Raw genomic sequence first — 27,774 nt, 5'->3', positions numbered from 1 at the left:
CACGTGCATCGAGATCTATTGAAAACCTTTCTTATGGGTGCCAATCAAAGGCTAGCAAAGAGCCGCTATGCTCCAACACCATCTTGCAAAAACAAAATGAAAGGAGAAAGGGAAAGGAAAGAGAGTCCTCTTAGGGACAGCGAGTGGTTGAGGATCACTGTGCCTCCTCCGATGTGGTGGTCTCCACCACTTCCCTAACCACCAGAGCTGCCAATGTCATGACGCCGACTTGGTCCCGCTATTCCAAGTAGTGGGGGCTATGGTATCTCCAGCACCTAGGCCCTGTTTATTACCAAGTCAGCCACAAAGAGAAAGATATGTCATTTGCATATCAGATTTCTGAAACTGATCATCTATTCTGTGTGTTGTTATGACAAGACATCTTGAGGAGGGTTGAGGAATCAAGGATGTCTCAAAACTTACATGGGTACATGAAAACACAATGAAACCAGGTCCATTACCACCTGAAAGTGGGGAATCTCAGCCTCAAGAACAGGGAGCACAAAAGAGATGAGTGTAAACAAAAGCTCTGCTGACATCCAGGGGATGGAGGATAGGGTGAGGTCTGGATCCAGGGGAGCCATTCAGGCTCTTACCCTGCCAATCACCTCCTGAGTCACCTGCACCAAAACCTGTGGGTCCCACATTAGGCCTCTTTGGTCATATCAGAATCCCCAGTGCTAAAGAAGACGTAAGATTCTCAATGCTGCAAAGGTGGATGCGGGGGTGACATTATTGAGAGGGCGGTAATATTGAAGGGCAGTACACTGGAAGAAACAAATGTTCACAGGTGATGCAAGCAATGGAGAGAGGCAGTCACAGAGAGGTTTGAGGCAAGGTTGAATCAAATTGTCACGTACTGATTTACAGTATAAAGATTAATTTTACATGCTATCCGGACAAGTCAACTGTCAGCAGATGGTGCAATAATAAATGAATAAACAGCAGTGCAAGGAGCAGTGCTACAGTGCCAAATATTGCAGGGTACAGAGAGAAGTACCGTTTCTGAAAATAGTGTAAGGGCATCATCTTTTTTTCCAGCGTGAGATTCATTTAAGAGTCTGATAACAACTGGAAAGAAATTCCTTGAATCTGAGAGTTTGTGTTTTCATACGCATGCATCTTCTCCCTGATGTAAAAGGGGAGATGAGCATATGGCTGGTATAGAATCGTGTTCTCTAATATATTGACAGCTTTTCCGAAACAGTGGGCAAAGCTGATGGAAGGGAGTTTTGGCCTGCTTTTAAAACTCTTTGCTGTTCCTTGGGCAAAGCAATTCCTTCGTATAATTGTGATGCATCTGGACAAGATACTCTCTGTGGTGCATCTTTAAAAGTTAGTAGGAGACCTGGGAGAGGTTCCAAATTTCCTTCAGGATCTCAAAGGGTGGTTAACAAGATGTATGGAGTGCTGGCCTTCAATAGTCAGGGAATGGATTTCAAGAGACGTGAAGCTAGCCCACACTTGTGAGTATTGCGTTCAGTTCTGCTTGCCCCATTGCAAGAAAGATTTAGATGTTTTTGAGAAGGTGCAGAGGAGATTTATTAGGATGTTGCCTAGATTGTTTTATGAAGCAAGACTGACAGAGCTAAGGTTTTTTGCTTTGGAGTGAACAAAGGATGAGAGCTGACTTAATAGAGGTTTATTGTAGTCGTTTGTGGGTTGTACAAACATTAAGTTTAATTGTTTAACAATTTGGTCCAAACATTGTTTAATAATTCAACAGTTCAGTTCAGATATAATTATCTGTGGTCAAAAATGCAAGTCAATCTGCTGAATCAGAGAGAGGAAAAGAAACTGGCCGTTCTCATGCTGTCACTCCACTGCTTTGACCCCATCATGCTCATGGGCTCCCACTCTCCCAAACCTCCAAATGATGGTTTGATAACTAGGTGGTGCGATCCGCCACATGACACACCCCCCCCTCCTCCAAACCAAAGAATTGGAGGTGGTTAGGTTGTCGAGTTGAGGGTGGGTTTGGTCGTGATTTTGGATGTCCTCTGTGGCAGAGTTGTGCCACCTGCACTGGTTGGTCAATGTTCAAGTGTTCCGGCCTGAGACAGCCCACGGAGGCAGTTTCAGGTCTGCTGCCAATATTGATGATATCATTTTGTAGTACTCTGAAGGGCCCCTTGAATGGCTTTTGCAGAGGTGTACAGTGGGAATTTCAGTGAGGGAAAACATACTGGCAGTCCTGGAGGTCAGGTGGGACATACATAGTTGTAGGACTGAGTCAGGTACTGGAGAAAGTCTGCCCACCTTCTCACGGAGGCGTGTCATCATGGTTGTAGGTGGTACTTGATGTCCACGCGCTGCCGGAATGAAGTCCCCTGGGAATGAAAGTGGGACACTGTACACTGGCTCGGCTGAGGAAGTTGCCAGGTCCTCCTTTGGGGCAGTGCGTATGCCTAGCATGATCTACGGTAATTTGTCCATCCAGCCTGAGTCCATAAGCTGTGCCTTGAGGAATGCCTTCATGTGCCAGTCAAAATGTTCCACTATGCCATTTGCTTGTGGGTGGTAGGCCATTGTCCAAGAGTGGGATGGCCTCCAGCCATCTTGTGAATCTGTCCACGATGGTGAAAAAGTTGGTTATACTCTGGATGGGGGCAGAAGTCCCACAATGTTGACGTGGATATGGTTGAAACGTTGGTGTGTCAGGGCAAAGTTCTTCTGCGGCACCTTGATGTGTTGCTGAATCTTGGAGGTTTGACAGGGGGTGCACGCTCTGGCCCAATTGCTGACCTGTTTGCCCAACCCTTGCCACATGAACTTGGCTGCAATAAGTTCCTTTGTTTCACAAATGGAAGGGTGAGCTGGGCCATGAACCATGTTGAAGATCTGACGTCGCCAGGCAGCGGGGATGATGGTCTGGGCTGTCCCATAGTCACATCACAGAGGAGTGTGGTGTCAGCAAGTCCAAATCTCACATCCTCTAACTTTAGGCCTGAGATGGTAGTGCAGAAGGTGAGCATCTCTTCATCCTCCCACTGGGTGACTGCCACGGCTGTGTAGTCAACACCTGTGGCCAGAGCCTGGATGGCATTGATGGCTGTATGGGGTAACACATCTGTGACCTGGTTGCTCTTGCCTGCGATGTGCTGGATGGAAGGCCTAGTTTCTGAGATGTAGGTCAGGTGGCACTGCTGTCAGGCTGACCAAGGATCAGACACTTTGGCAAAGGCAAACGTGAATGGTTTGTGGTCTGTGAAATCACTGGCTTCAAGAAAGTAGCGGAAATGCTGGATGGCGAGGTAGAGAGCGAGGAGCTCCCAGTCGATAGCTCCATATTTCTGCTCAGGGAGTCTCAGGTTATGACTGAAAAAAGTGAGGGGCTGCCAGCTACCACTGATCAGTTGTTCCAGCACTCCGCCCACAGCTGTGCCAGATTCATTGACCATGAGTGGTTGGTGCGTTGGGCTGTGAATGTGCCAGCATTGTTGTCTTTGGTGTTGTTGAATGCAGTCGTGGCAGCATCATCCCAAACGAGCTCGTTTGGATTGGTGGCCAGGACCTTGAAAAGTGGTTGCTTTATCCTGGCTGCAGCTGACACGAAATGGTGATAGAAGTTGACCATGTCGACAAACTTTTGGAGTCCCTTCACAGTAGAGGGTTTGGGAAACTTGCGAAAGGCCTCAACCTTGGACAGGTGTGGGACCGCTCAAAAATTGATGTGATGGCTGAGGAAGTTGATGGAAGTGAGGCTAAACTGACACTTGGCGAGTTTGATTGCCAAGCCATGCTCTTCAAGCCTCTGGCAGAGCTGTCGGAGGTGTGTGCGGTTTTCCTGGCAAGAACGGTTAGTGATGAGGATGTCATCGAGGTAAATGAACACGAAGCCGAGCCCGTGGCCTACCATGTCCATAAGGCTTTTGAAAGCTTGGGAAGTGCACTTGAGGGCAAAAGGCATGCACAAGAACCCAAAGAGCCTGAATGTGGTGATGAGAGCTATCTTGAGGATATATCTGGGTGGACCGGAATCTGATGGTAGCCACATACCATGTCGATCTTGGAAAATACCTGGACACCATCTAGGTTTGCCTTGAAGTCCTGGATGTGAGGGACAGGGTACCAGTCAGCTGCCATGACCATGTTAAGATGGCGTTAGTCCCCACAGGGTTTCCAGCCCTCAGACGTTTTGGGGATCATGTGAATCGGGGATGCTTATGGGCTCTCTGAGTGGTGCACTATGCCCATTTTTTCCATCCTGCAGAACTTATCTTTGACCAGTTGGAGCTTGTCATTGGGTGGGGGTGGGGGGGGGGGGAAAGAACCAGCCTGCATTGACATGCATAAAGTGGTGGGGATATGGTGCTCCACCCCATGCTCAGGGTCAGCCGATGTGAACTGGGGATTTATGATGTCCAGGAAATTGGCTAGGATCCTGGCATACTTATTGTGGGAGAAGATCACTGAGCCAAGGTGGGGTGCAGTCAATTCAGCATGGCACAAGGCGATCGATTTGAATGCCTTAGAATTGACCAGACATTGTCCTTTCAAATCGACCAGCAGGGAGTGCGCCCAGACGAAGCCAGCACCCAGCAGTGGTTGCGAAATGTGGCGATGATAAAGGTCCACTTGGAATGGCAGGATTAGAAGTTGACCCTATATGTCCTGATGCTGCTGTTGTTGGCGGCAGTCAGGATAGGCCCCTTCTTTCCCGAATGAGTGTCGATGCTTGAGGAGGGGAGCAACACCCTGACTTCCGCTCCCATGCTAACGAGAAAATGCTCCCCCAAATGATGATCCCAGATGTCAAGGAGTCAATAATTTTGACCGGCTGAGACGTTTCCCAGATACGAGCAGGGTGGCTTGCACTGGCGGGCTGTGGAGCCTCATCTTGGTGGTAGTAGCACCACTTATCCTAACTGCTGCTGTTCCAGGCTAATGTCACTTTTGCCTTTTCTGCGGAGGCTGGGGCAGTCCGTAGCACCTGGTGAGGCACAATCGATGGTTGCTTTCCCCTGCTATTTGGCTTGCTATAGTACATCAATCGTGTCTGCCTGTCCCGCATCGGACTGGTCAGCCACAAACGAGCCTGCAGCTGACGTGGACTTTTTACCCCCTCCATAAATCTTCGTCCGCGAAGCCAAGCCAAAGAAGAGAGTACATCTGCACAGGCTGCCAGCTATCGGGGGTCAGTGAAATCATCATATGAGAGGAGCAGGCAGATGTCCTTAGGCATTTGCTCAAGGAAAATCTGTTTGAATTGGAGGCAGGTCCTGTGACCATCCATCAGGGTGAGCATTTCATTCATGAGTGTGGACGGTTTGCGGTTGCCTAGGTCATCCACGTGGAGCAGTTTTGCTTCCCTGTCACAGCAGGAGAAACCGAATGTATGCTTGAGGAGTGTTTTAATCCCTTCGTACTTGTTGTCGGCTGGTGGTTGGTGAAGTTAATCAATGATGCACCCGGTGGTTTACTGGCCTAGAGCACTGACCATGTATTAGTACTTTGTGGCTTCGGCATTTTTCTGGCATATGTGGAATTGGGCTTCGGCTTGTTCAAACCATATGTGTGCTTATGATGTCCAGAAGGTGGGCAATTTGAGTGAAACTGGATTCTGTAGATCTGAATTGTCTCTTTCCAGCATTTTGCAATCCAAAAGAGGCCATTTTGGATTGTCACGGTCACCACTGTAGTTGTTTATGGGTTGTACAAATACTGAGTTTAATTATTTAACAATTCAGTCCAAACATTGTTTAATAATTCAACAGTTCAGTTCACATGTCATTATCCACAGTTGAAAAGGCAAGTCAACCTGCCGAGATAGAGGAAAAGAAATGACCCAGCCTCGTGCTTCCAGTCCACTGCTTTGACCCCATCACGCCTGTGGGCTCCTGCTCTCAGGAGAGCCAGAACTGCTGAACGATGGTTCGAGAACTAAGTGGCACAATCGCCACAATCTAAAAATTATGATGGGGCTTATATAGGGTGGAGAGTCAGGACCATTTTTTCCAGAGTGACAATAGAAAACACCAAAGGATATCTGTTTAAGGTGAATGGAGGAAGGTTCAGGGAAGATGTCATTGATAGGCTCTTTTACACACATAGTGGTGGATGCTCGGGGTGGTGGTGGAGGTTGGTAAAATAGAGGCATTCAAAAAGCTTGGACGTGAGAAAAAAGGAAGGCTATGGGTGTAAAGTATGGAAAAAAATTAGATTGTTGTACAGTAGGTTAACAATTGTCAACATATGTGCTGAATGGCTACTACTGTGAATTAATATTCTAAGGTTTGAGAAATGAGTTGTTGGTGCACTTTCTTGGATATAATTTGGTCAGGACAGGTTGTTGGTGATATCTACCCCAAAGAACTGGAAGCTTTCCACCATCTCCACCTCTGTTGCTGAATACAAGGACATGCTAATATATACACTGGCACACTGTTACAGTTCCGACAGAATAATTAAAAGGGTCTATGTTTTGATTAACTCACTGCAGCATAGGAGCTTTTATTTTCAAAAGCTGTGCTGCCTCTTATGCCAGGATCCAAACCAAGCTGAAGCGCAGGTGTCTGAGACATCCCCTACCATCCATACTACTGGCAAATGTCCAGTCATTAGAAGATAAAATTGATGACCTCGACGCAAGGCTGCTTCACCAGAGGAGGTGAGACAAATCTCAGTTGTTTGATGCACTGAGACCTGGCTAACAAATAACATAATTTGATGCTGTGATCTGACCAGAGGGTTTCACCATTCAAAGACTGGACCAGAACTCAGATTTTGGCAAAGAGAGTGGGGCTGGTGCACAGACATTGGTGTAACATTGACCATAGAGCAAATCTTGATTAAATGCGGACCCTTCTCATCAGTGACTGTTCTCATAAGTGATTCTCACCAGAGTTTATATCTCCCCTGATGCCGATTACAAACAGGCACTCACAGAACGGCATGATGTGGTCAGTAAACAAGAGATAACCCACCCTGATGCACTTCAAATGATAGTTGGTGACTTTAGTCAGGCCATTCTCAAGAAAACATGCCAAATTATTACCAGCACATAACCTGCTGTACCAGAGGACCCAGCACACTTGATCTGTGCTACACCAAGATCTGGAAGGCCTACCGTTCTTTTCCGAGGCTGTATTTTGGCAAGTTGGATCTCCTAACTGTGCTACTTCTGCCTGCATAAAGACAAAGCCTAAATAGTGAGGCTCCACAGATCAGGACAGCAAGAAATTGGTCACAGGAGGCTGAAGAACGATTACAGGAATGCCTCAAGTCAGTGAATTTGGCGATGTTTAAGATCTCAGCTAAGGATCTGAATAATTACACTGTAATGATAGAGATCATTTTTGCATGCCTTGCTGTTTGATTCGACTTGGCTGCAAGCAGGGGCTGACACACACACAGTATGCAATATCTGTAATGGAGGCTTGCAACCTCATGGCCTGCCTCATAGTGCTGTTTACAATAACTTTAAAGTAAAGAACCTTTACCTTCATCCATGTGTTGTCTTAAGAACTCACACATACAAATACAAGATGAAACATGGTGTCAGAAGTGGGATTAAGGAAATACTTTAAAAGATAAAATCTAAAGTCAGCAACTGATCAGTGAAGAGAAGCTAATACAGTGAAAAATGGAAGGATTACATCCACCAGCGAAACTTCAGCTGACAGGTAATGTGGCTGAAAATTGGAACAGATTTAAACAGAATTTTAGGTTATATTTAGTGGCAGTCGGAGCTGACAAAAAAAGTGATAAAGTGAAACCATCAATTTTCTTAGATGTCATGGGTGATGAAGACCTGGAGGTGTATAATAACTTCACACTTGCTGCTGAAGGAGCAAAATGAAACTGGAAAAAGTAATGAAACAGTTTGAGGCATACTGCATACCTAAACATAACATGATGTTTGAGAGGCACAGATTTTTCACATGTATACAGAAAATGGAAGAAAGTATTGATCAGTATGTGACTGAATTGAGAAAAAGAAGCAAAACATGTGAATTTGGTGAACTAACTGACTCACTGTTGAAAGACAGACTTGTGTATGGTATCCAAGATAATAGTCTAAGGGAAAGACTGCTAATAGAGCAAAATCTAGACCTGGAAAAAGCCATAGCACTCTGTAGGGCTACAGAAACTGTAAAAATGCAGGCAAAAGAGCTGTTCAGTGAAACTAGCTGCAAAGTGGATGCAGTGAGCAAGAACAGACATAAACCGTTTAACAAAAAGTGCACTGAAGTGGAAAGAGAGGGATGGCCAGTGAACAAAAATGAAAGGGACAATCAAAAGCCATGTCATCGATGTGGTACACAACACCTATCAAAAATGTGTCCAGCATATAGTAAAACATGCTATATGTGCAACAAAAGCAGCCATTATGCCAATTGCTGTAGGAACCAAGTGCAATAAAGCAAGATTCTTGCAGTAGATGAAAGGGAGATAGAGGAATTCTATGTACTGTGACTGAAAGCAAGGAAGAAAACAGAGACTGGATGTTGAGATTAAAATTGAATGACATAAACATTTCAGTTAAATTGGATACTGGAACACAAATGATTTTAAGAAGATTAGACCAAGACCAAAGATGTACGGAACAAAAGTGAAGGTGACAGGATATGTACAAAGAGAATGTATGGTCAAAGTGAAACACAAGGACAAAGAGCACATGCTAACATTCATCGTGGTACCAAAGGATGTACAGAGCATACTAGGTTTTACAGACTGTGAGAAATTGAACCTGGTAAAAAGATGATGCATCAAGACATCATCAGATGCATCACATAGTGGGCTTTGTGCAGTTCTTCTGCAAAAATATGATGACTGGCAACCCATTGCATATGCATCACGCTCAATGACAAACTCGGTGACGTGATATGCTCAAATTGAAAAGGAGCTGCTTAGCATCACATACACCTGTGAAAAATTTCATAAATTTGTGTCAGGACAAGCAATTAGTGTAGAGACTGACCATAAGTCCTTGATTGCATAGTTCCAAAAGCCATTAAAAGAATGTCCACTTAGAATACAAAGAATGATGATTGGGCTGCAATGCTATACACTGAATGTGGTGTACACTCCAGGTAAGTTAATGCACATAGCAGTCACATTGTCTAGAGCTGTTGACACTAGAAAGCCAGCAGAAACCAAAATGGATGAAGATTTGATCCTGATGTTAAAATTAAAATTGCAGAGTTATACAAAGAAAACATGCTAATTAAAAGTAAGCTACTTTTGTTTTAAGGGAGATGTAAAGATAGAGATCATGTTTGCATGGCAACGAGCAATCTCTTACTGTTTGATTAGACTCGGCTGCTAGTAGGGGGTGCGTACACTATGCAATATCTGTAATGGAGACTTGCAGCCTCATGGTCTGTATCATGGTGCTGTTTATAATATAATTAAAGTAAAGAACCTTTTCTTTCATCCATGTGTGCTCTTAAGAACTCACACATATGAATATAAGACAAAACATACACCAGGGCGAATATAGATGTTATCACAAGAACTGTGGATGAATGTGTTCTACCAAATCAATTAGGACTTTACCTAACCAGAAGCCCTGGATGAACAATGAAATTTGGAACATGGTGAGAGCTAGATCACAATTTTTTTTAAGTTTGATCTCGGACACTAAACAATGAACAGATACATCCTATGAAAAGCCATCGCCTGCGTGAAATGGAGATTTCGGACAAGAATGGAAGCAACAAAGGATACCTGACAACTGTGGGAGGGCCTAAATTACATAACCTGTAACAAAACAAAATCCATTGCAGTAGGAGAGAGCAAAGCTTCACTCCCAGATGAACTCAGTGCCTTCTATGCCCAATTTGATCAGCAGAACGATGAAGATCCATTGTGTACCCCTATCTCCCCTGATGATCTTCTACTCTCAATATCTGAGGATGATGTGTGGGCTGCCTTCAGGAGAGTGAATCCAAGGAAAACATCTGGTCTGGATGGAATACCCGCCTGAGAACTGAAAACTTAAACTGACCAACTTGCCAATGTATTCACAGATATTCTGTAGTTGGGAAAATGCTTGAAGCTTTCATTAAAGAAAATAGAGCGAGGCATCTGTAGCAAAATGGATCCATCAGGCATAGGCAGCATGGATTCAGCAATGGCAGGTGCTGTTTGACAAATTTGCTGGAGTTCTTTGTGGATATAATGTGCACGGTCGATAGAGGGGAGCAGATGAAAGTTGTTTACCTTGATTTTGAGAGGGTGTTAGATAAGATACCACATAAAAGACTTGTTCAGAAGATAAAATGCATGGAATTGAGGATGATATATTAGTATGGCTATATGATTGATTAGCCAATAGAAAGCAGAGTCCTGGGGTGCGTGGACGCATTTCTGATTGGTGAGCAGGGTATCACAGTGGTGAGTGCTGGGCCTGCAACTGTTCACAGTGTACATAAACAATTTGGAAGAGGGGACAGAGTGTAGTGTATCAAAGTTTGCTGATTACACTAAGTTGAATGGAAAAGCTAATTATGCAGAGGATACAGAGTGTCTGCACGAAGACATAGGTAGGTTAAGTGATTAGTTAAGGGTCTGGCAGATGGAGTACAATGTGGGAAATGTGAAGTTATCCACTTTGGAAGAGAGAATGAAAGATCAGGATATTACTTAAATGGCAAGCAATTTCAGCATGTTGCTGTGCAGTAGGACTTGGGAGGCCTTGTACATGAATCACAAAAGCCTGGTTTGAAGGTGCAGCAGGCTGTCAAGAAGGCAAATGTAATGTTGGACTTCATTGCTGGAGGAACTAAATTTAAGAGCAGGAAGGTTCTGTTGCAACCATACAAAGCTCTGGTGAGACAGCATCTGGAGTATTGTGTGCATTTCTGGACTCCTTATTTGAAGAATGATGTATTGGCATTGGAGGCAGTGCCAAGGAGGTTCACCAGGTTGATTCCAGGGATGAAGGGGTTGATGTATGAGGAGAGACTAAGTCATCTGGGACTGAACTTACTGGAATTTAGAAGAATGGGAGGGGGATCTTATAAAAGGCATAGATATGATTGAGGTACCATAAGTAAGTTGTTTCCATTGGAAGGGGAGACCAGAACTAGGAGGCATAGCCTTAAGATTCAAAGTTGAAAAGTTAGGACAGAGATGAAGAGGAAGTGCTTTTCCCAGAGGGTGGTGATTCTGTGGAATTCACTGCCCATTGAAACAGTGGAGGCGACCACCATTTATGCTGGATAGATTTCTAGATCGTAAGGGAATTAAGGGATACGGGGAAAAGGCAGGTTGGTGGAGAAGAGCCTATCATCATGAATGGCAGAGCAGGTTCGATGGGCTTGATGGCCTACTCCTGCTCTTATTTCTTATGCTCTTATATGTTCAACATCTCACTCTGACAGGGCATGGTCCCCACCTGTTTCAAACTAGCCTCATTCATACCAGTGCCCAAGAAGAATGTGGTAACCAGCCTAAATGACTACTGACCAATGGCACTCATATCTATAGTAATGATGTGTTTGAGAGGCTGGTTTTGAAACCTATCTGCTCCTGCCTCAGTGACGATATGGATCCATTCAAATTTGCCTTTCTCAGCAACAAGTCTATAGCAAATGGCATTTCACTGACTCTCCACAAAGCACTGGGACACCTGGACAGCAAAGATGCATAAATCAGGATGCTCCTTATCGATCACAGTTCAGCATTAAGCACCATCGTCTCCTCAAAACTGATCAGCAAACTCCAAGACCTGGGACTCAAAGCCACTCTATGTAATTGGATCCTGGATTTCTTCACCTCTAGACCACAATCACTGAGGATTGGTTAGACCATCTCCACAATCTCCATCAGTACCATCAGAAGGCTACATTCTAAACCACTGCTCTTCCACTTAACACCTATGACCGTGTGACGCTATATGACAATGACAACTTGCTGGTGATATCATGGTTGGGGGTTTTATATAAAAGGGCCATGAGTCAGCACACAGGTGAAGATTGAAAACTTGACTGAATGATGTACTAGCAACAACTTCACACTCAATGTCACCAAAATGAGGAGCTGATTGTAGAGTTCAGGAAGGGAATACCAGAGGTATACGATCCAGTGATCATATGGAGATCAGAGGTGGAGGGGGGCTGACCAAATTTAAATTCCTTGGAATCATTTTTCCTGGACCCAGCACACGAATATTTAAAGTTTTAAATTTTGATATACAGCGTGGTAACAAGCCATTTTGAGCCACGAGTCCATGCCACTCAATTTACACCTAATTAACCATCATCCCTGGTACGTTTCAAATGGTGAGAGGAAACCAGAGCCCCCGGGGAAATCCCACGCAGATGCAGGGGAACATACCAATTCCTTACTGACAGTGTGTGATTCAAACTCTGCTTCCGATTGCTGGTGTTGTAACCTCTACACCATCTGTGCTGCCCGTGAAGAAACCACATCAGTGCCTATACTTCCTCGGGAGTTTATGAAAGTTTGGTATGATATCCAAAATCTTGGCAAACTTCTACAGATATGTTGTGAAAAATGTGCCTACACAGTGTGGTATGGGGGCATGGATACCTTTAAGTTGAAAGCCCCATATATCACAGGTAAAAGTCTCCCAACCATCAAGAAAATTGACAGGGAACGCTGCTGTTGGAGAGCAGCAGCAATCATCAAGGATCTACACCATCCAGGACATGCTCGGTCCTCACTGCTACCATCAGGAAAGAGGTGTAGGTGCCACAAGACCATTACCACCAGGTTCAGGAACAGTTGCTACCCCTCCACCATCCTAAAAAACAAACTCAATCAGACACACTTCAGGAGTCTTACTTTGCACATCATTTATTATTGAATATTTATTTTCTGTACCGCACAGTCAGTTTGTTTGCACTTTTCATCCTTTTGTACACGTTTTTTCTTGAGTACAGTTTTTCCACTACTGATAAGTAGAAATTCTGCCTGGCCTCAGGTCATATGACAATAAATTTGAACTTTGAACTCCCATTATAAAAGTAGGTGTACCGTCTTCTACATTCGTTCATATTCTTTGCTCTTCAATTATGTCTGGGTAAAAAGTGGAGGAATGTTGCACTTAAATGGTTAAGTAGAATTTCTGTCACATGAGGGGAAGAGCAGGAGAGATAGTGGGATGTGCCGTGTGAATTTTGTGGAGCAATTTTCTGATTACAGCAGCTAATCATTTACAGGAATGAGTTTCTGAACTGAGATTTGAAATTTGGTTGGAATTCATTTCTGTTCTGGGAGATAAGCAGCCTTAGTCCATTCATTAGAGAGGAAATTATTCTCTGAGTTGGGGGTTGGATTGGCAAGAGAATGAGGTTAGAATTTCAAAATTTAAGCCTTTTGTCCATCTGTCAATGCTGCTGACATCATCAATATCTTTTTAGCTCAATGCAAAATCCATTTCAGATCTCTCTGATCTGTGCCTCCTTCACCAGACCACTTGTAAAAATGATTAAATGTACAACAGTGACACAGTGACACTCTATATTATTCTATACTCAGCTCTTACCTATAAACTGATTTTTTTTTTTGCTGTTCTGAAATGTTGGATTTTGATTTATTGAACTGACAGAGTGATGGGGAATATCAAAATCACACTTTGCATTACAATGAGCTGTACTGAACAAACCCTTGGTTTGCTTTCTAGTTTGTGTCTGAAACATTGAAACAAAAATGTGTGGAACCATAATTACATTTTCCTCTTCTCAAGGATAAAATTCACAGAACATTTCCATTTATCAACAGAATATAAAGAACAGGAGCAGAAGTTGATCTTCTGGCCTATCTAGCTACTCTGCAATTCAATAAGATCATGGTTGACCAGCCCACCTTTTCCCCATCATGCTACTATTTCATTGCGCAGAAAACTTCCTGGGTTCATGATTCTCTGGGAAAATCTATCATTTTTTGAATAAATTAATTCAACCTTTTGTTTCCAACTTGAGAGAAGAAACACAGACTCTGTGTAATGTCCTATCAAAGAGAGGACATCTTAGTAATGCTGAACTCTCTTTGCGCTGCACTGAAGTCTCAACCAGATTATGTTTGAGGATTAAAACCTCAATTAATTTTGCCAAAGCTAAAAACTTGAAATAAAGGCAATACAATAATGGAAGGCATAATGTTGACACATTGATTTACAAAATAATTTTTTTTAGTTGTGTTGTAAAATTCCAAAATTTATCTTGGTTTATTTTACCTGTGCAGTGATTGGTATGGCTTGGAGGCAAATCACAGCCTGCCATTTCCATATCAGCAAAAACACTCAAATTTGCTTTAGTTGATCTCCGCCCTTTTTCTGTTGTAAACCAGTCATCCAATTGTTCAAGCATCGAAGAGAACTTGGTTCTGGATCACCTGTGTAAAGCAGGAATATATTTTAGCAAACAACGAGAAGCTGGAGGGACTCAGTGAGTCACGGAGAGAAATGAATGGTCAGTCCATGTTCCAGGTTGGGATCCTTTGTTGAGCCTTGATAAAGAGGGTCTGGGCCTGATATTGTTGACTGACCTGAATCTGAGAGGTTGAAGAGTTCAGAACTGGGGTCTTGTAAAGCCATGATCATTTTGGACTGAGATGATATGAAACTTTATGCACAAAGAGTTTGGAATCAATATGATGAATTTCCCTTCACACAAATTCGTGAACACTCAACAACTCAAGGGATATTGAGATCACCTGTGATCTTATTAACAGTTGGAGCAGACACAAGGGGTTATGCAGCCCATTCCTTGTTCTACTGTGATGCAAGACCCGATAAAAGGTTGAATACTATTTCAAGGAAATTGTGAAACTCTATTTGGAGAGTTAGACAGCAAGTGGAAAGAGATATTGACTGAGGATCATTCTAGAAGGTCTGTCAAGTCGTCAAGCTTATTTTCATCTGATTGTACAAGTACAACCTGACAAGACAGCATTTTCCAGTCCTCCGTGCAAAGCAATCAGACATAACACACTTACAGAAAAATAATACATATGTAGCACAAATAAATAATTTAAAAAAAAATCAAATGAGAATCTCAGATGGTTAGTATGAGCATTTCCTTTGGCTGTTCAACATTCTCACTGCCCGTGGGAAGAAGTTGTTCCTCACCCTTGTGGTGCTGGCTCTGAGATTCCTGCATCCCTCTCTCGCTGGTAGCAACTGAAAGATGCTGAGTGCGGGTGGAAAGGGACTTCGATGATTTTGTGTGGCCTCTTCAGACAATGATCCCAGTAGATCACATCAATGTGGGGTATTTTAGGTATTTCTCTATGCTGCCTTTCTCTTTCCTTGGGATAACTTTTCCCATTTCTTCATCTCCCCACCCTCCTCATTATCCAGATGCATCACTGTTCCCCAACTGCACTGGACCTCAGCATATGCAAATTTTCTTTCTTGCCACTCTATATTGTTCCATTTTTAGATCTTAAGTGTGAATTGTTTTCTGCTCTGAAATGTTGGATGTTAATTTATTGAACTGACCAACTTTAACTTAAAACCAGAAGGGCATTATTTTTTTCGACATCTGGTTGGTTCCTGCCTTGTTGATAGAGGATTGTAACTGGTGTGTTTATGACAAGGTTAAATAGATCTTTGGTGACTCTCGAGTGGTCAATCTCAATATGTGTACCTTAAGTTCACATCAGTCCTGTTTACATTGTTCTACCTCCTCAGAACCCACACCACTCTGTTACTTTGCGCACTTTGGTTAAGACCACCACCCTTAGATCATGGTCTGTTATTGGAACACCAATACCCCTAAGCATAAAGCCCTGCAAAAGGTGGTGGACACAGACCAGGACATCACAAGCAAAATCCTCTCCACCATTGAGAACATCCACAGGGGCACTACCGTCGGACAGTAGCAGCAATCGTCAAGGATTCATGGCTCCCGGCACACGCTCAGTTCTAACTGCCACAAGACTCACACCACCATGTTCATGAACAACTGCACTCCTTTTCTCTCTGTATTGCATAGTCAGTTATTTATATTTCTTATTTGTTTACATGTGTACATTGTGTACAGTATTTTTTGCACTACCAATAAGTGGTAATTCTAGCTCACCAGCAGGAAAAATATTCTCAGGGTTGTAAATGATGTCATTGTAGTGCTATCGATCAACCACATAAGACAGAGAAGTGTGAATAATAGTCTTTATTCACCTTAAGGCATCAACACAGCTCACATGTTGCTGGCCTGGTACTGAGGGAGGAGTTTGGGTGTAACAGCCTTTATAAGGAAATCTGGGACCGAGGGGGTCACAGGTTGAGGGGGCGGGCCAGCTCATACAATATTTAGATACATACAAACATGGTTGCACTGAAATCTTGAACATCGTAAAAATGCAGTAATTGCTGGAGGTTTTGCAGCATTTCTCGGAGGTAAAGATATATAACCAATGTTTCGGGCCTCCGGCTGGGACATGAAAGTTGTTTGTGCAGGTAGGTGAGACTAGTACAGTATTCTCAACCTGTTTCAGTCTAAGGCCCACCTGGCTTCTGACCTAACATGCTATGGCCACTAGTGGCAATGATTTAGCAATATTTTCAAGTCAAAGGCAGCTCTATAAGAAACACATCTTTATCTAATTTAAAATATTTTATTTAACATTTTTAAAGAACAAAAACTCTGCATAACACTGAATTTTAAAAACTCCCATTCAAAATCAAAGCTCAAGCCATTTGAATGAGACCCCTTTTCCTGAAGTTTCTTCACCGGTTTCCCCATCCTTGGTTATGTCGTTAACTATAAATATATAGTATCAATATTTTATTGACATAACAGGCTTTTATTTGTCTCAAAAGCAAGTCTATTTCCAAAAGTCTAAAAAGGGTTACAGCTAAAAATATTAGTAATTTCCAGAGGAAATGAATATTCAAATCGTGATAAATACATCAAGTAATATAAAAAAAACACTAATTTTATTTAAATTTACAAAGGGTTCATCTTCGGAATAATTAACATACATAAATACATAGTCTGCTAGTTTGTTTAATTTATTTCTATAGTCTTGGGATGTTTCCTTGAACATTAAAGGTTATTAATTTGCTTGCTATAGCCAAGTAAACTGTGACATATACTACAGCCACACAATGCTGTCCATGCTAAATCTTCAATGAACATTTTTGCAAAAATAATTTATATCCAATTTTAGAGGAGAAATATATCATGAGTCTTACCTTTATAAACAGGAGTCTCGAGACTTGACTGAAGTGAATAACAAGCAGTAAGAAGACAGAAAACACACACTTCTGAATTTGTCTTGTGTGGAGGTCTGATAGGAACTTCGACTAAGTGCTGAACGCCAAGCCACTTATATTGAGAGATGGCCAGGTGACCTCAATGACGTCAGTGGCAGATTGCTCATCACCCCAACCCTAGGTCACCTGGGAGGACCCAGTGGGTTGGGAAGTTTTTTTTTGTGGCCTTCATGGAAACACTCTGAGGCCTTCTAGTTGGGAACCACGGGACTGGTACCAGAGGATACTTCCTCCAGATTAGGGGGATTAGACAGAGGACAGAGATGAGGAAGAACTACTTCTCCCAGAGAGAAGTGAATCTGTGGAATTCTTAGCCCAAGGAAACAGAGGAGGCTGGTCATTGAATGGAAGATTTGATGGATTTTGCATAATCAGGGAATTAAGGGTGATGGGAAAATGGCAGGTAGGATCTAAGTCCATGGGCAGATCAGTTGTAATGGTGGAGCAGATTTTAAGGGCCAGATGGCCAACTCCTGCTCCTATTTCTTATGTTACTTAAAACACTCCAGTGCGTCAACAGGCCCTTCTGCCCATATTTTCTATGCTGAAGCTGATGCCATATTAAACTGAATCTCTTCCTCCCAGACATGATCCATATCCCTCAGTTCCCTGTGTATTCATGTGCTCATCCAATAGCCTCCTGTTGCATTTTACTTTGCAGTGACGATGAACAGGACCTTCAGCCCTCGGCATGAGGAGAAGTGGGTAGAGAGGCGCCGGAGGTCGTCCTCAGAAGGAACGTTCCGAGGCCGGAGGAACCACGGGGTCCGTGACAGCCGACCTGATGACTTGCCTAGCCTCAAGAAGCAGAGAGCCGGCTCCTCATCCTCCAAGATGAACAGCATGGTGGGTGTGCAGAGCCATCAAATGTTGCTGCTTCAGTGTAAAGTAGAAAGTGGTCTTGTACTGTGGAACAGTATGGTGAAACTATCCTTGAATCTGGATATGTGTGTTTTCAAGCTCATCCATCTTCTACCCAATGGAAGAGGAGAGAAGAGAGTGTGACTTGGTTGGGATGCTTTCCTGAGTCAGTAGGAAATAGATTAAGTGGTGGGTGAAAGTGTTCACGATGTGAGATATGGTCAATCCTTGGCTGATATTCAGGTCAATGGGATTGAATGTTGGGTGAAAACTGGATAACCGACTGCATAATGTCCCTATTGTACATCATTCCAGTTTAGCAGTGATATTGGAGGGGAAACTTTTTATCAGCTTTCCATTTTTATTGTTCTTCTGTTAGATTCAGGAGGAGAGATCAGGTGAATTGAATGTAGCAGAGTGAACACATGTACAGTGAGGAGTAAACTGTCTTGGAACTGCAGACTCCAGGTGTGTGAACTGGGCATGTTGTTGGAGTCAGAAGTAAAAACACAATGCTGGAGAAATTCATCAGGTTAAACAGTGTACTTTGTATAGCAAAGGTAAAGATACATAACCAATGTTTCAGGCTTGAATTCTTGAACGTAGGCAGGCACCAGAACAAAATAGTGGGGACCGGGAGCACAGGCCCAAAGTCAGGAGATAATAGATGGATAAGGGAGGGAGGGCACCCCAGCAAACAAGGGGAAGACTGAAGGCTCTGTGAATGGAGAGGGAAGGGAGGGAGAACAGAGAAGAGGCTAGCGGAAACTGATGTTAATACCATCCGGCTTGAGAGTGCCCAGACAGAAAATTAGGTGTCGCTCCTCTAATTTAAGGGTGGTTTTGGTGGGATAGTACATGAGGCCATGGAAAGACATGAGCATGGGTGTAAGGCAGAGAATGGAAATGGGTGGTCACTGGGAGATCTCTGTCACTGATGCCGACAGAGTGAAGGTGCTCAGTGAAGCGATCTCCCAGTCTGCTTCCAGTCTCTCTGTTCTACTGCCTCCCATGCTCCCTTTGTGGACTTAAGGGAGCACTGGAGGCAGTAGATCACTCCCATGGATACACAAATGAAGTGTTGCTTCACTTGAAAGGACTGTTCATGGCCCATAACAGTGGTGAGGGGGGAGGCACAGCCGGAAGTGTGGCACTTCCGGCAGTTGCAGGGGAAGGGTTGGGGGAGAAGGGTAATTGTTTGAAAGGGGTAGTCCAGTGGTTCTCAACTTTTTTCTTTCAACCGACATACCACCTTAAGTAATCCCTATGCCATCAGTGCTCTGTGATTAGTAAGGGATTGTTTAAGGTGGCATGTGAGTGAGAAAGGAAGGTTGAGAATCACTGCTCTAGACCCAATTGTTATTGAAATACTTTGCTTGAGAAAAATTGTCATTGGCCCCTTTCCTTTGGAGTTAAGAAACCGTGCACATAACGAGTCAATTAGGTACAATTAAAACAGTAGTTTTCAAACATTTTCTTTCCACTCATGTGCCACCTTAAGCAATCCTTTACTAATCACAGAACACCTATGGCATAGGGAATACTTAAAGTGGTTTGTGAGAGGAAAGAAGATTGAGAACCACTGGATTAGGGTGAGTGGACGAGGGAGTCACGGAGGGAGCACTCCCTATGGCAGAGAGGGGAGGAGAGTGGAAGATGTGTCTGGTGATGGAAATTATGGACGATGTGTTGAATGCAGAGGCTGGTAGGGTGGTAGGTGAGGTCAAGGGGAATCCTGTGTTTGTTACATCTGGGGGCACAAGTGGCCAAGGCAGATGAGTGGGAAATGGGGGAGATGCAGGTGAGGGCTGAGTTGATGGTGGAGGGAAAACCACATTTTTGGAAGGCATTCAGATGATCTGGAATAGAAGACCTCATATGGCAGAGACGGAGAAATTAGGAAAAGGAAGAGAATACTTGTAGCAGACGAGTGTATGAAGCATCCTTGATGTAGTCATCACTATCGCAGAGGAAGGCTTTAGGGTCCTTTCCAGTGTCAGCTTGCAGCCTGGATTGCTTGAAAAAGCCCACAAACACCCAGATATAGCTGGGGCTCATGTGGCTACCTATGGCTATTCCTTTGATTTGAAGAAAGTGAGAATGATTCAAAGGAGAAATTATTAAGGTGAGTGATACCAGTACAAGAGACATGATCTTGCATCACTGGGGATGTTGGGGACCAATCGCAGTGGGTGCTACTGAGTTCATCTTCAATTTCTGGTTGGGAAAGCCTTACAGACAAGCATTGGTTGCCTTCAAAAACTACTGTCTGCTGTGGGTTTAATTGTAGTCGGTTTGTAATCACTGAGATTATGTTGTATCCTTTGGATGGTCGATTGCCTATCCTCACTTTGCCTTTGGTACTCAACACAATTTCCCCCTTCTTCCACCCCTTCTTCCCCCTTTCCCCCCTCTTTCTCTCCCCTTTTTCCCTCCCCCCTCTCTCCCTGCTCTCCCCCAACTTTCCAACCCCCCCCTTCATCCAACCCCCCCCCCCTTTCAAACTTCCCTTTCATTTGGACCAACTTTCTTACTTGCTGCAGCTGAACAAGTATTTTGTATAAAAAATAGATTTGTAGTAGTATGCATAATTGAATTAAACTATAAATAGAAAAGATAAAGAGATAATAAATATTTACAGTTATCCAGTGCAATTGTGAAGACATTCCTTTTGAAATCTGCAAAGCAAGGGGAGATTCAAGAGCCTGACACCTTTTGGAAAGAAACTGTTCTTCAACACGGGGTTCAGTTCTTCAGGCTTCTGTGTTGAGGGTATCAGTGAGAAGAGGGTGTGACCAGGGCAATGGGTGTCAAGTTTGATGTGAGCTGCAGAACCTCACATAGATGTCTGCCATGGATGGATGATCAGAGCCTGCGATGGACCTGGCTCTGACTGCTATCATTTGAGGCTTTCTATATTTATTGGCATACATATTTCCAAACTAGTCTGTGATGCCATCAGTCAGTATACTTTCCATAGTGTACCTGTAGAAATTTGATCGAGTCAAGCCAAGCTAAATCTCACCAGAGCCCTTAGAATATATTTTCTACTTTCTAAGGGCTCTGGTGAGATTTAGCTTGGCTTGACTCGATCAAATTTTTACAGGTACACTATGGAAAGTATACTGACTAGTGGCATCACAGACTAGTTTGGTAGGACAAAAACAAAATGTAGGGTATTGAAAGAAATAAGTTAAAACAATGCAAGGGTATCATCTTTTAGCAATGAGGGTGAAGAGTCCAATAACAGTAGGAAACAAACTGTCCTTGACTCTGAAGATTTGTATTTACAAACTCATCTGTATTCTGCCCAATGGAAGGTGGGGGGGGGGGGAAAGGAAGAGCAGAGCGTGACCAGAGTGGGATGGGTCTTTTAATATGTTGGCAGTTTTCCTGAAACAGCAGGAGATGACTAAGCGGTGGGTGGACGTGTTCAGGGTATGTGATCTGGAGGATGGGAAAGCTAAAGACACGGTAGACTTGTGTTCAACCTTTATGTTCTCACTTCGCTAGTTCACTTTGTTGACTGGTTATGGAAATTGTGGTCTGTAACGTCCCATTGAGCTTTGTTAATGCCAACGTAGCTCTGGGACAATGAGCCTGTAAAACATTTGGAGCGGAGACGTGTTGCATCTGGTTAATCATTCTTTCACATCAAATGCACCTTGCAGTTTTAGAAAACAATAGCAACATCTGAGGACTTGTAAATATTCATAAAACAATAAGCCTTTTGAAATTAGCATCACGGCTCTGGAGCAGGCTGGCCTTTCCTTTTAAAGTCATGAAAATCTACAGCATAGAAACAGGCTATGACTATTACCCTTATCTTTGGCCCTCATGATTTTATAAACCTCTATAAGATCTCCCCTTAGCCTCCAACACTTCAGGGAGATAGTCCCAGCCTACTTGCAATTCAATCCCCCTGTCCTGGCAACATTAGTGTGGACCTTCTTTGCACCCTTTCTTGATGAATACCTTTCCCATAGCTCGGTGACCAGAACTGTGCTATAAATGTGGTCACATTGATGCCTTGTAGATGATCCTGGACTCAGATCCCTGGTTCATTGAAGACAAGCATGCTTCACTGCTCTGCCTACCTCTCTATCCACCTGTATCTTCACTTCTATGGAAATGCACACCTGTACTCTCAACTCTCTTTGTCCTCAGGCCCTGCCAAGTCTCCGCAATATCCTGCTCTGCTTACATCCTCTAAAGTGCAACACTTTCTCACAGCAGTGAGAAATGCAAGGAAAATAATCAACTAACACAAAGGTTTTCCTCTGATAACTATTCCACATTCAGAGCTATTCCTATGCTTCCTTTAAAAATCCTTCTAACATTGTTCTCACACAATGCTTTCTTTCTGCATTGTTAACCTTGCTGCTGTGACATTATATCACACTATTCCATAACTGCTTGACTCCCTAAATGCTTGCCTCTAAAGAGATTTGACCCAGCTCACCTTGGATGAGGTGAAGATAATTTACATCACATTAGGTGAGATTTACAACCAGGAACAAGCAATTTAACTACTATTCTGGCCTAGTATTTCTGCTTCACATGAGTCTCCTTCAAAGCCTCTTCACTTCACCCAAACAATATAATGCTTTCCGTTAACCCCCTCCCCCAGTCTGTCTTTCCCCACCCCTTTGTCTGCCTTCCTCCAGCTTCCCACCCCCTTTTCTTCTCCAGTCAGAGAGCTACCCTCGACCCTCCCCCAATAACTTCTCAGTTTCCCTCCTACCTGTATCTCCCTCTGATCTCTTACCCTGTGCTCCTCTCCCTTCTCCTTCCTCCTCCCCCCCCCCAAATACAGGTATCTGCCTGATTTTTTGACATTCCCGACGAAGGACTTAGGCCCAAAGTGTTGACTTCCTTTTACATCCCATGGATGCTGCTTGGCCTGCTGAGGATCTCCGGCACTTTTGTGCACTGCAGCATAACAGTTCATCCCTTTCTCCTCCTTGTTATTGTCTGTGCAGAGGCATCTTCCAACGTGTAGTTTTTAATTTAGAGATAGAGTACAGTAACAGGCCCTTCCGGCCCACAAGCCCACACTGTCCAAATATACTCATGCAACCAATTAACCTACTAATCCTGTATGTTTTTCAAATGTGGGAGGAAACCAGAGCACCTGAAGGAAACCCATGTGGACTCTGGGAGAAAGTACAAACACCTTACAGGTAGTGCCAGATTCGAACCTGGGTCACTGTAACAGCATCAGGCTAACCCCTACACCAACTGTTCCTCTTCGCTCCTTTCATCTCTGTTTTCTCCCTCACTGGGGGCGGGGGGCAGTATAATTACACCATCTTTCAGTTCTAAAGTCAGCTGCTTGTCATTGCTAAATCTCCACATGGCCTGGTCGATAACAGAAGCATCACAGGCAAGCTCAGTCACTTGGTTTCTGTATATCTATCCTTGTTCAGCTTCTGGCAAGTGTCAAGGGTGAGAGCCCAAACTGGGCACATTTAATATTTCCACATTTGGTAGAAGCTGTCAAGTCTTGGGGAGATCCTGAAAATTCCTCACAGTCAATGGTGTGCCAGAACTGCCAACTGGGATACCAGCATAAAATTTAAATTACAAACAGGGCAAATGCCCGAGAAGCAGGGACAATTTATGACACAGAAGGAGAACGTTAGCACATCAGATCCATGACTGATGCATGCTTAACCCTGGATCATTACTGAACTGTTCATCATTCAATATGTTCAAAAACTGTAATGAATGTATTGTCATATACTTTGAAGTATGCACATATATATCAAAATTCTTGATTGGAGCTGAAAGAGTACGTTAAAAAATTGCAAAATTAAACTTAATTGAATAAAAAAAGTCAATGAATACATAAAAGTTCAAAACTCAGATTTATTGGCACCTCAGTCCCTAGCTAAGAGGTGTTGCTGCCTAGTCAGAGGTGGGGGGGTGGGGGGTGTTTAAACAGCTGAATCAGAGGGCACAGGAAAGGTCACAGCCACTAATGCAAGAAATTATAAAGGAAGTAGTATCATATTCAAAGTGTAACCAGGATTCAACACCACTAATGTAGATTATCTATTCATTATCAGTACCCCCTCCATAAATCTTCGTCCGCGAAGCCAAGCCAAAGAATTAGTTTGGTGCATATGGCACCTTGTTGTGCCCAGACAGTACAAGATTTACTTCCTTTGCTTCAACACTGATTCAAAATTGTTCCTTTCTTTTAATCTGCGGGGACAATTATTTTTCAAAGTGAACATTATTTATTCTGCATGAAAAAGCTAAACAAGTGATATTTGGTTGTATTTTGTTTAATTTGTGGTGATCTAGATTGGGATCAGGATACTTACATGCCATGTTTGTATCAAGGAACCCAGGATTTCTTTGCATTACTTCTCTTGGCCACACGATGTCAGGCAAAGACTATGATGCAAAGTATCACCCCAAATGAATAAAAATTCTGTATCCTTATTCTTGATAGAATGGACATGTTGAAGCTGGGACCAAACGATTAAATTGGAGCAAATCAGTTAGTAACTGGGATTAATTTGCAAATTACAACTCGCACAACTGTGTTTTACTTCTCTCCTGACTTTTTCGAGCCAGACACAAAAGTTCTGGAGGAAGTCTGCAGTTGGTGTTGCTTCCATAGGAAGTAAAAGGAGACCTATGTTTTGGGCCCAAGCACCTTATCAGAATAAGAAAAGAAAACAGACCAGACACCTGAATGAAAAGTTGGGGATAGGAAAAGAGGGAGGAAGGGAAAGGGGGAGGGGCACACAATAACAGGTAAGTAATGATATGGGTGGGAGGTTAGAAATGAAAAAAATGGAAGTGATCGGGGCGGGGTGGGGGGGGAAGAGAGCAGCTCTCTGACAAGAGAAGTGAGTCGACAGCTGTGTCCTTTCCTCCAGCTCCTCACCCCCTTGTGCAAATGTGGAAGAACTGTGGTGTCCAAATCTATACATCTCTCAAGGTTGCCGCACAGGTCAATAGGATAGTTAAGAAGGTCTAGGGGACGCTGGGCTTCATAAGTCAGAGGACTGAGTTCAGGAGTTGAGTGGTCATGTTGCAACTCTACATATCTCTGGTGAGATCACACTTGGAATATTGTGTTCAGTTCTACTCACCTCATTATATGAAGCATGTGGAAGCCATGGAGAGGGTGCAGAGGAGATTTACCAGGATGTTGTCTAGATTGGAAAATAAGGCTTATAAGGCAAAGTTAATGGAGCAAGGACTTTTCTCTCTGCAGCAAGGGATGAGAAGTGACTTAATAGAGGTGTTCAAGATTCTGAGAGGCATAGATAAGGCGGACAGCCAGCAACTTTATTCTAGGGAGGGTATAGTGACATCTGTACAAGGGAGGAAAGTTTAAGGGGAGACATGAGGGTAAGTGTTCTTACACAGAGAGTTGTGGGTGCCTGGACTGCTTTGCCAGGGGTGGAGGCTGAAAGTAATCAAGGGACTTTTGAAAAGAGACTCTTAAATGGGTGAAAGAAAAATAAAGGGTTTCGAAGTAGGAAAGGTTTAGTTTTTTTTTGTGTGGGAATGTATAGGTCGGCACAACATCAAGGGGTCTGTACAGTGTTTTATTTGCTATGTTCTGTTCCTTCTCCTATCTGCTTCTTAACCTCTGTTACCCTGAGCCTTCAATTTATTCATGTCCTCATGATTGTAAATTCAGCCTCTTGCACTGCAGGGAATAAAGACCCAGCATGTGAAGCCTCTTCCTGGTAACTCCAATACTCGTCCCAGCCACATCCTGGTGAATCTCCTCATGTGGCTTTGCCAACTTAGTGACACCTTTCCTATGACTGGGTAATGTGAAATGCACACAGTACTCCAAGTGTGGTCTCACCAGTGACTTGTACAGCTGTATCATGAAGTCCCAAGTTTGGTACTCAATAGTCTGTCCAGTGAAAGCCAGCATGCTTAACTTTGTCCTCTTGAATCACCCCTTTAAAGGAACTGTACACCTATATACCAAGGTTTCTGTGTTCTACAACATTATCCAGGGTCCTCACATTTTCTGTGATTTGCAGCTTTCGCTGCCGCCTTCCCTTGAATATTGTTCAATTCTTGTGGGACTGTCCTGGGCAAGTCTATACCTGAGCTCACAGGTTATTCTGTGTTTTCGCACAGTACAGAGTGACCAGCACCCTCCTGCACCCCCCCTCCCCCCCGTCTTTGATTACCATCTCTGCAGTATTAACTGCCCCTGAGCAGAAGTTTGCAATAAAGTACAACCCATTGGAGAGACTCAGCGGGTTGATTACCACCTAACAGAGGGAAGAAAAGATGAAGATGCTTCAACTGGATGAAAGGTGCTCCAGGGTCTTGATCTAAATGGTCAAATGTTTACTTCCCTCCACAGATGATGGCTAATCTGCTGACTTCAGCAGTTTTCTTTAAGATCCAGATTCCAGCATCTGCAGATTTAGGCACTTGTCACATCACTGCATGATCTCTGCGACATGTTTGTCACAAGATCCACAGCAGAGTCTCTCCCATCTGTTAATTCAGAAGTTGAAGCAAGATAAATACCTCACTGAATGTTAATGCCTAATTACTGTTCATGTAGAAATCTTTACGACTGCATCAGATGTCTTGTCAGATTTGACATTTGTTTGTTTGATTTACACTGCAAAACATCCCACTGGTTCTGCAGTGTAGTCAGTGCATTATGAAATATTTACTGAAGAGTAACAGCCTTGGAACTCAGCTGAGGGGCATTTGACACCTATTCTTTCAAGGAGATTTGCAGAGGATGAGTGGCACACCTCTAGGGTTGAAGAGCAAGAGGCATGTTAGACCATTCTACATTGAAGCAGAATTAAGCTATTTGGCCCATCAAGTCTGCTCTACCATTCGAATCAAGGCTGATGTATTTTTCCTCTCAACCCTATTCTCCAGCCTTCTGTTACTGGCCCAGAGGCCCAAAACATAGGTCTCCTTTTAGTTCCCATGGAAGCAACACCATCTGCAGACATCCTCCAGAACTTTTGTGTCTGGCTCGATGTAGTTAGGAGAGAAGTAAAACACAGCTGTGCGAGTTGTAATTTGCAAATTAAACCCAGTTACTAACTGATCTTTAAACATGAAAATAGAATCACATTTTAACTTATTACTATGGACTTAATTAACCTAACTTAACCCCCTTCTAATTCTAAGCGCACGTGTATGTAATGTGTCTGAAAGTTTAAGAAAGTTCTTTGGTTCACAGTCCATTCTCACTTCTCATTCCTCCAAGTTCACTGGTTGAAGGCAATTCTTATACTCTGCACAGAATTTAATATTTACAAAGTTCACCAGGCTTGAAAGCTAAATGGTTACTGCTCAGGAAGGGTCTTGTCGGTTTTCCAGAGAGAGATTTGTTGCTCGTTGGACACAAACTGATTCCTTCAGTGTCTTGCTGAAGAAACTTGCCCCATCAAGGTTTTCCAGCTGATAGCCTCTTTCTTTCAGGTCACTATAAAGTTCCTTTTCTGTTTCCCTTATTTCAAGTGAAATAAGGTCCTCTTGTATGGACCACAAGGGCTTTGACCAGGCTGAACTAAGAACTCACAACCCGTCTTCAAAATGGAGTTTTTCCACAAGCTTGCCAGCTTGTCATGTTCCAGTCCCAGCTTCTGCTGCTGAACTGTAGAATTGAATTCGCTCTCTCTTTCTCTCAGAGAAAAGTCTGTTTTTTTCTCTCTCTGCTTGCAAAACCACCTGACCTTCCTAGAACAGCA

At 43.4% G+C, this 27,774-nt stretch overlaps 1 protein-coding gene across 20 annotated transcripts in view; it reads left to right on the top strand.

Annotated features, from left to right (window-relative positions):
- ccser1 (coiled-coil serine-rich protein 1) overlaps window positions 1-27,774 on the top strand; it is a 1,096,421-nt gene that overhangs the window by 202,419 nt on the left and 866,228 nt on the right. For all 20 annotated transcript variants that reach the window (XR_011353899.1, XR_011353900.1, XM_069925708.1 and 17 more), the window contains one exon: window positions 17,856-18,040. Coding sequence is in view for 18 of the 20 variants with exons in the window: in XM_069925708.1 (XP_069781809.1) it covers window positions 17,856-18,040 (185 nt within the window). In the remaining 2 variants the exon portion in view is untranslated. The remainder of the gene's footprint in view (window positions 1-17,855; window positions 18,041-27,774) is intronic.

Source organism: Narcine bancroftii, chromosome 3 (genome assembly GCF_036971445.1).
Source record: "Narcine bancroftii isolate sNarBan1 chromosome 3, sNarBan1.hap1, whole genome shotgun sequence".
Taxonomy (NCBI): domain Eukaryota; kingdom Metazoa; phylum Chordata; class Chondrichthyes; order Torpediniformes; family Narcinidae; genus Narcine; species Narcine bancroftii.
This window is presented reverse-complemented; position numbering and strand designations above follow the sequence as displayed.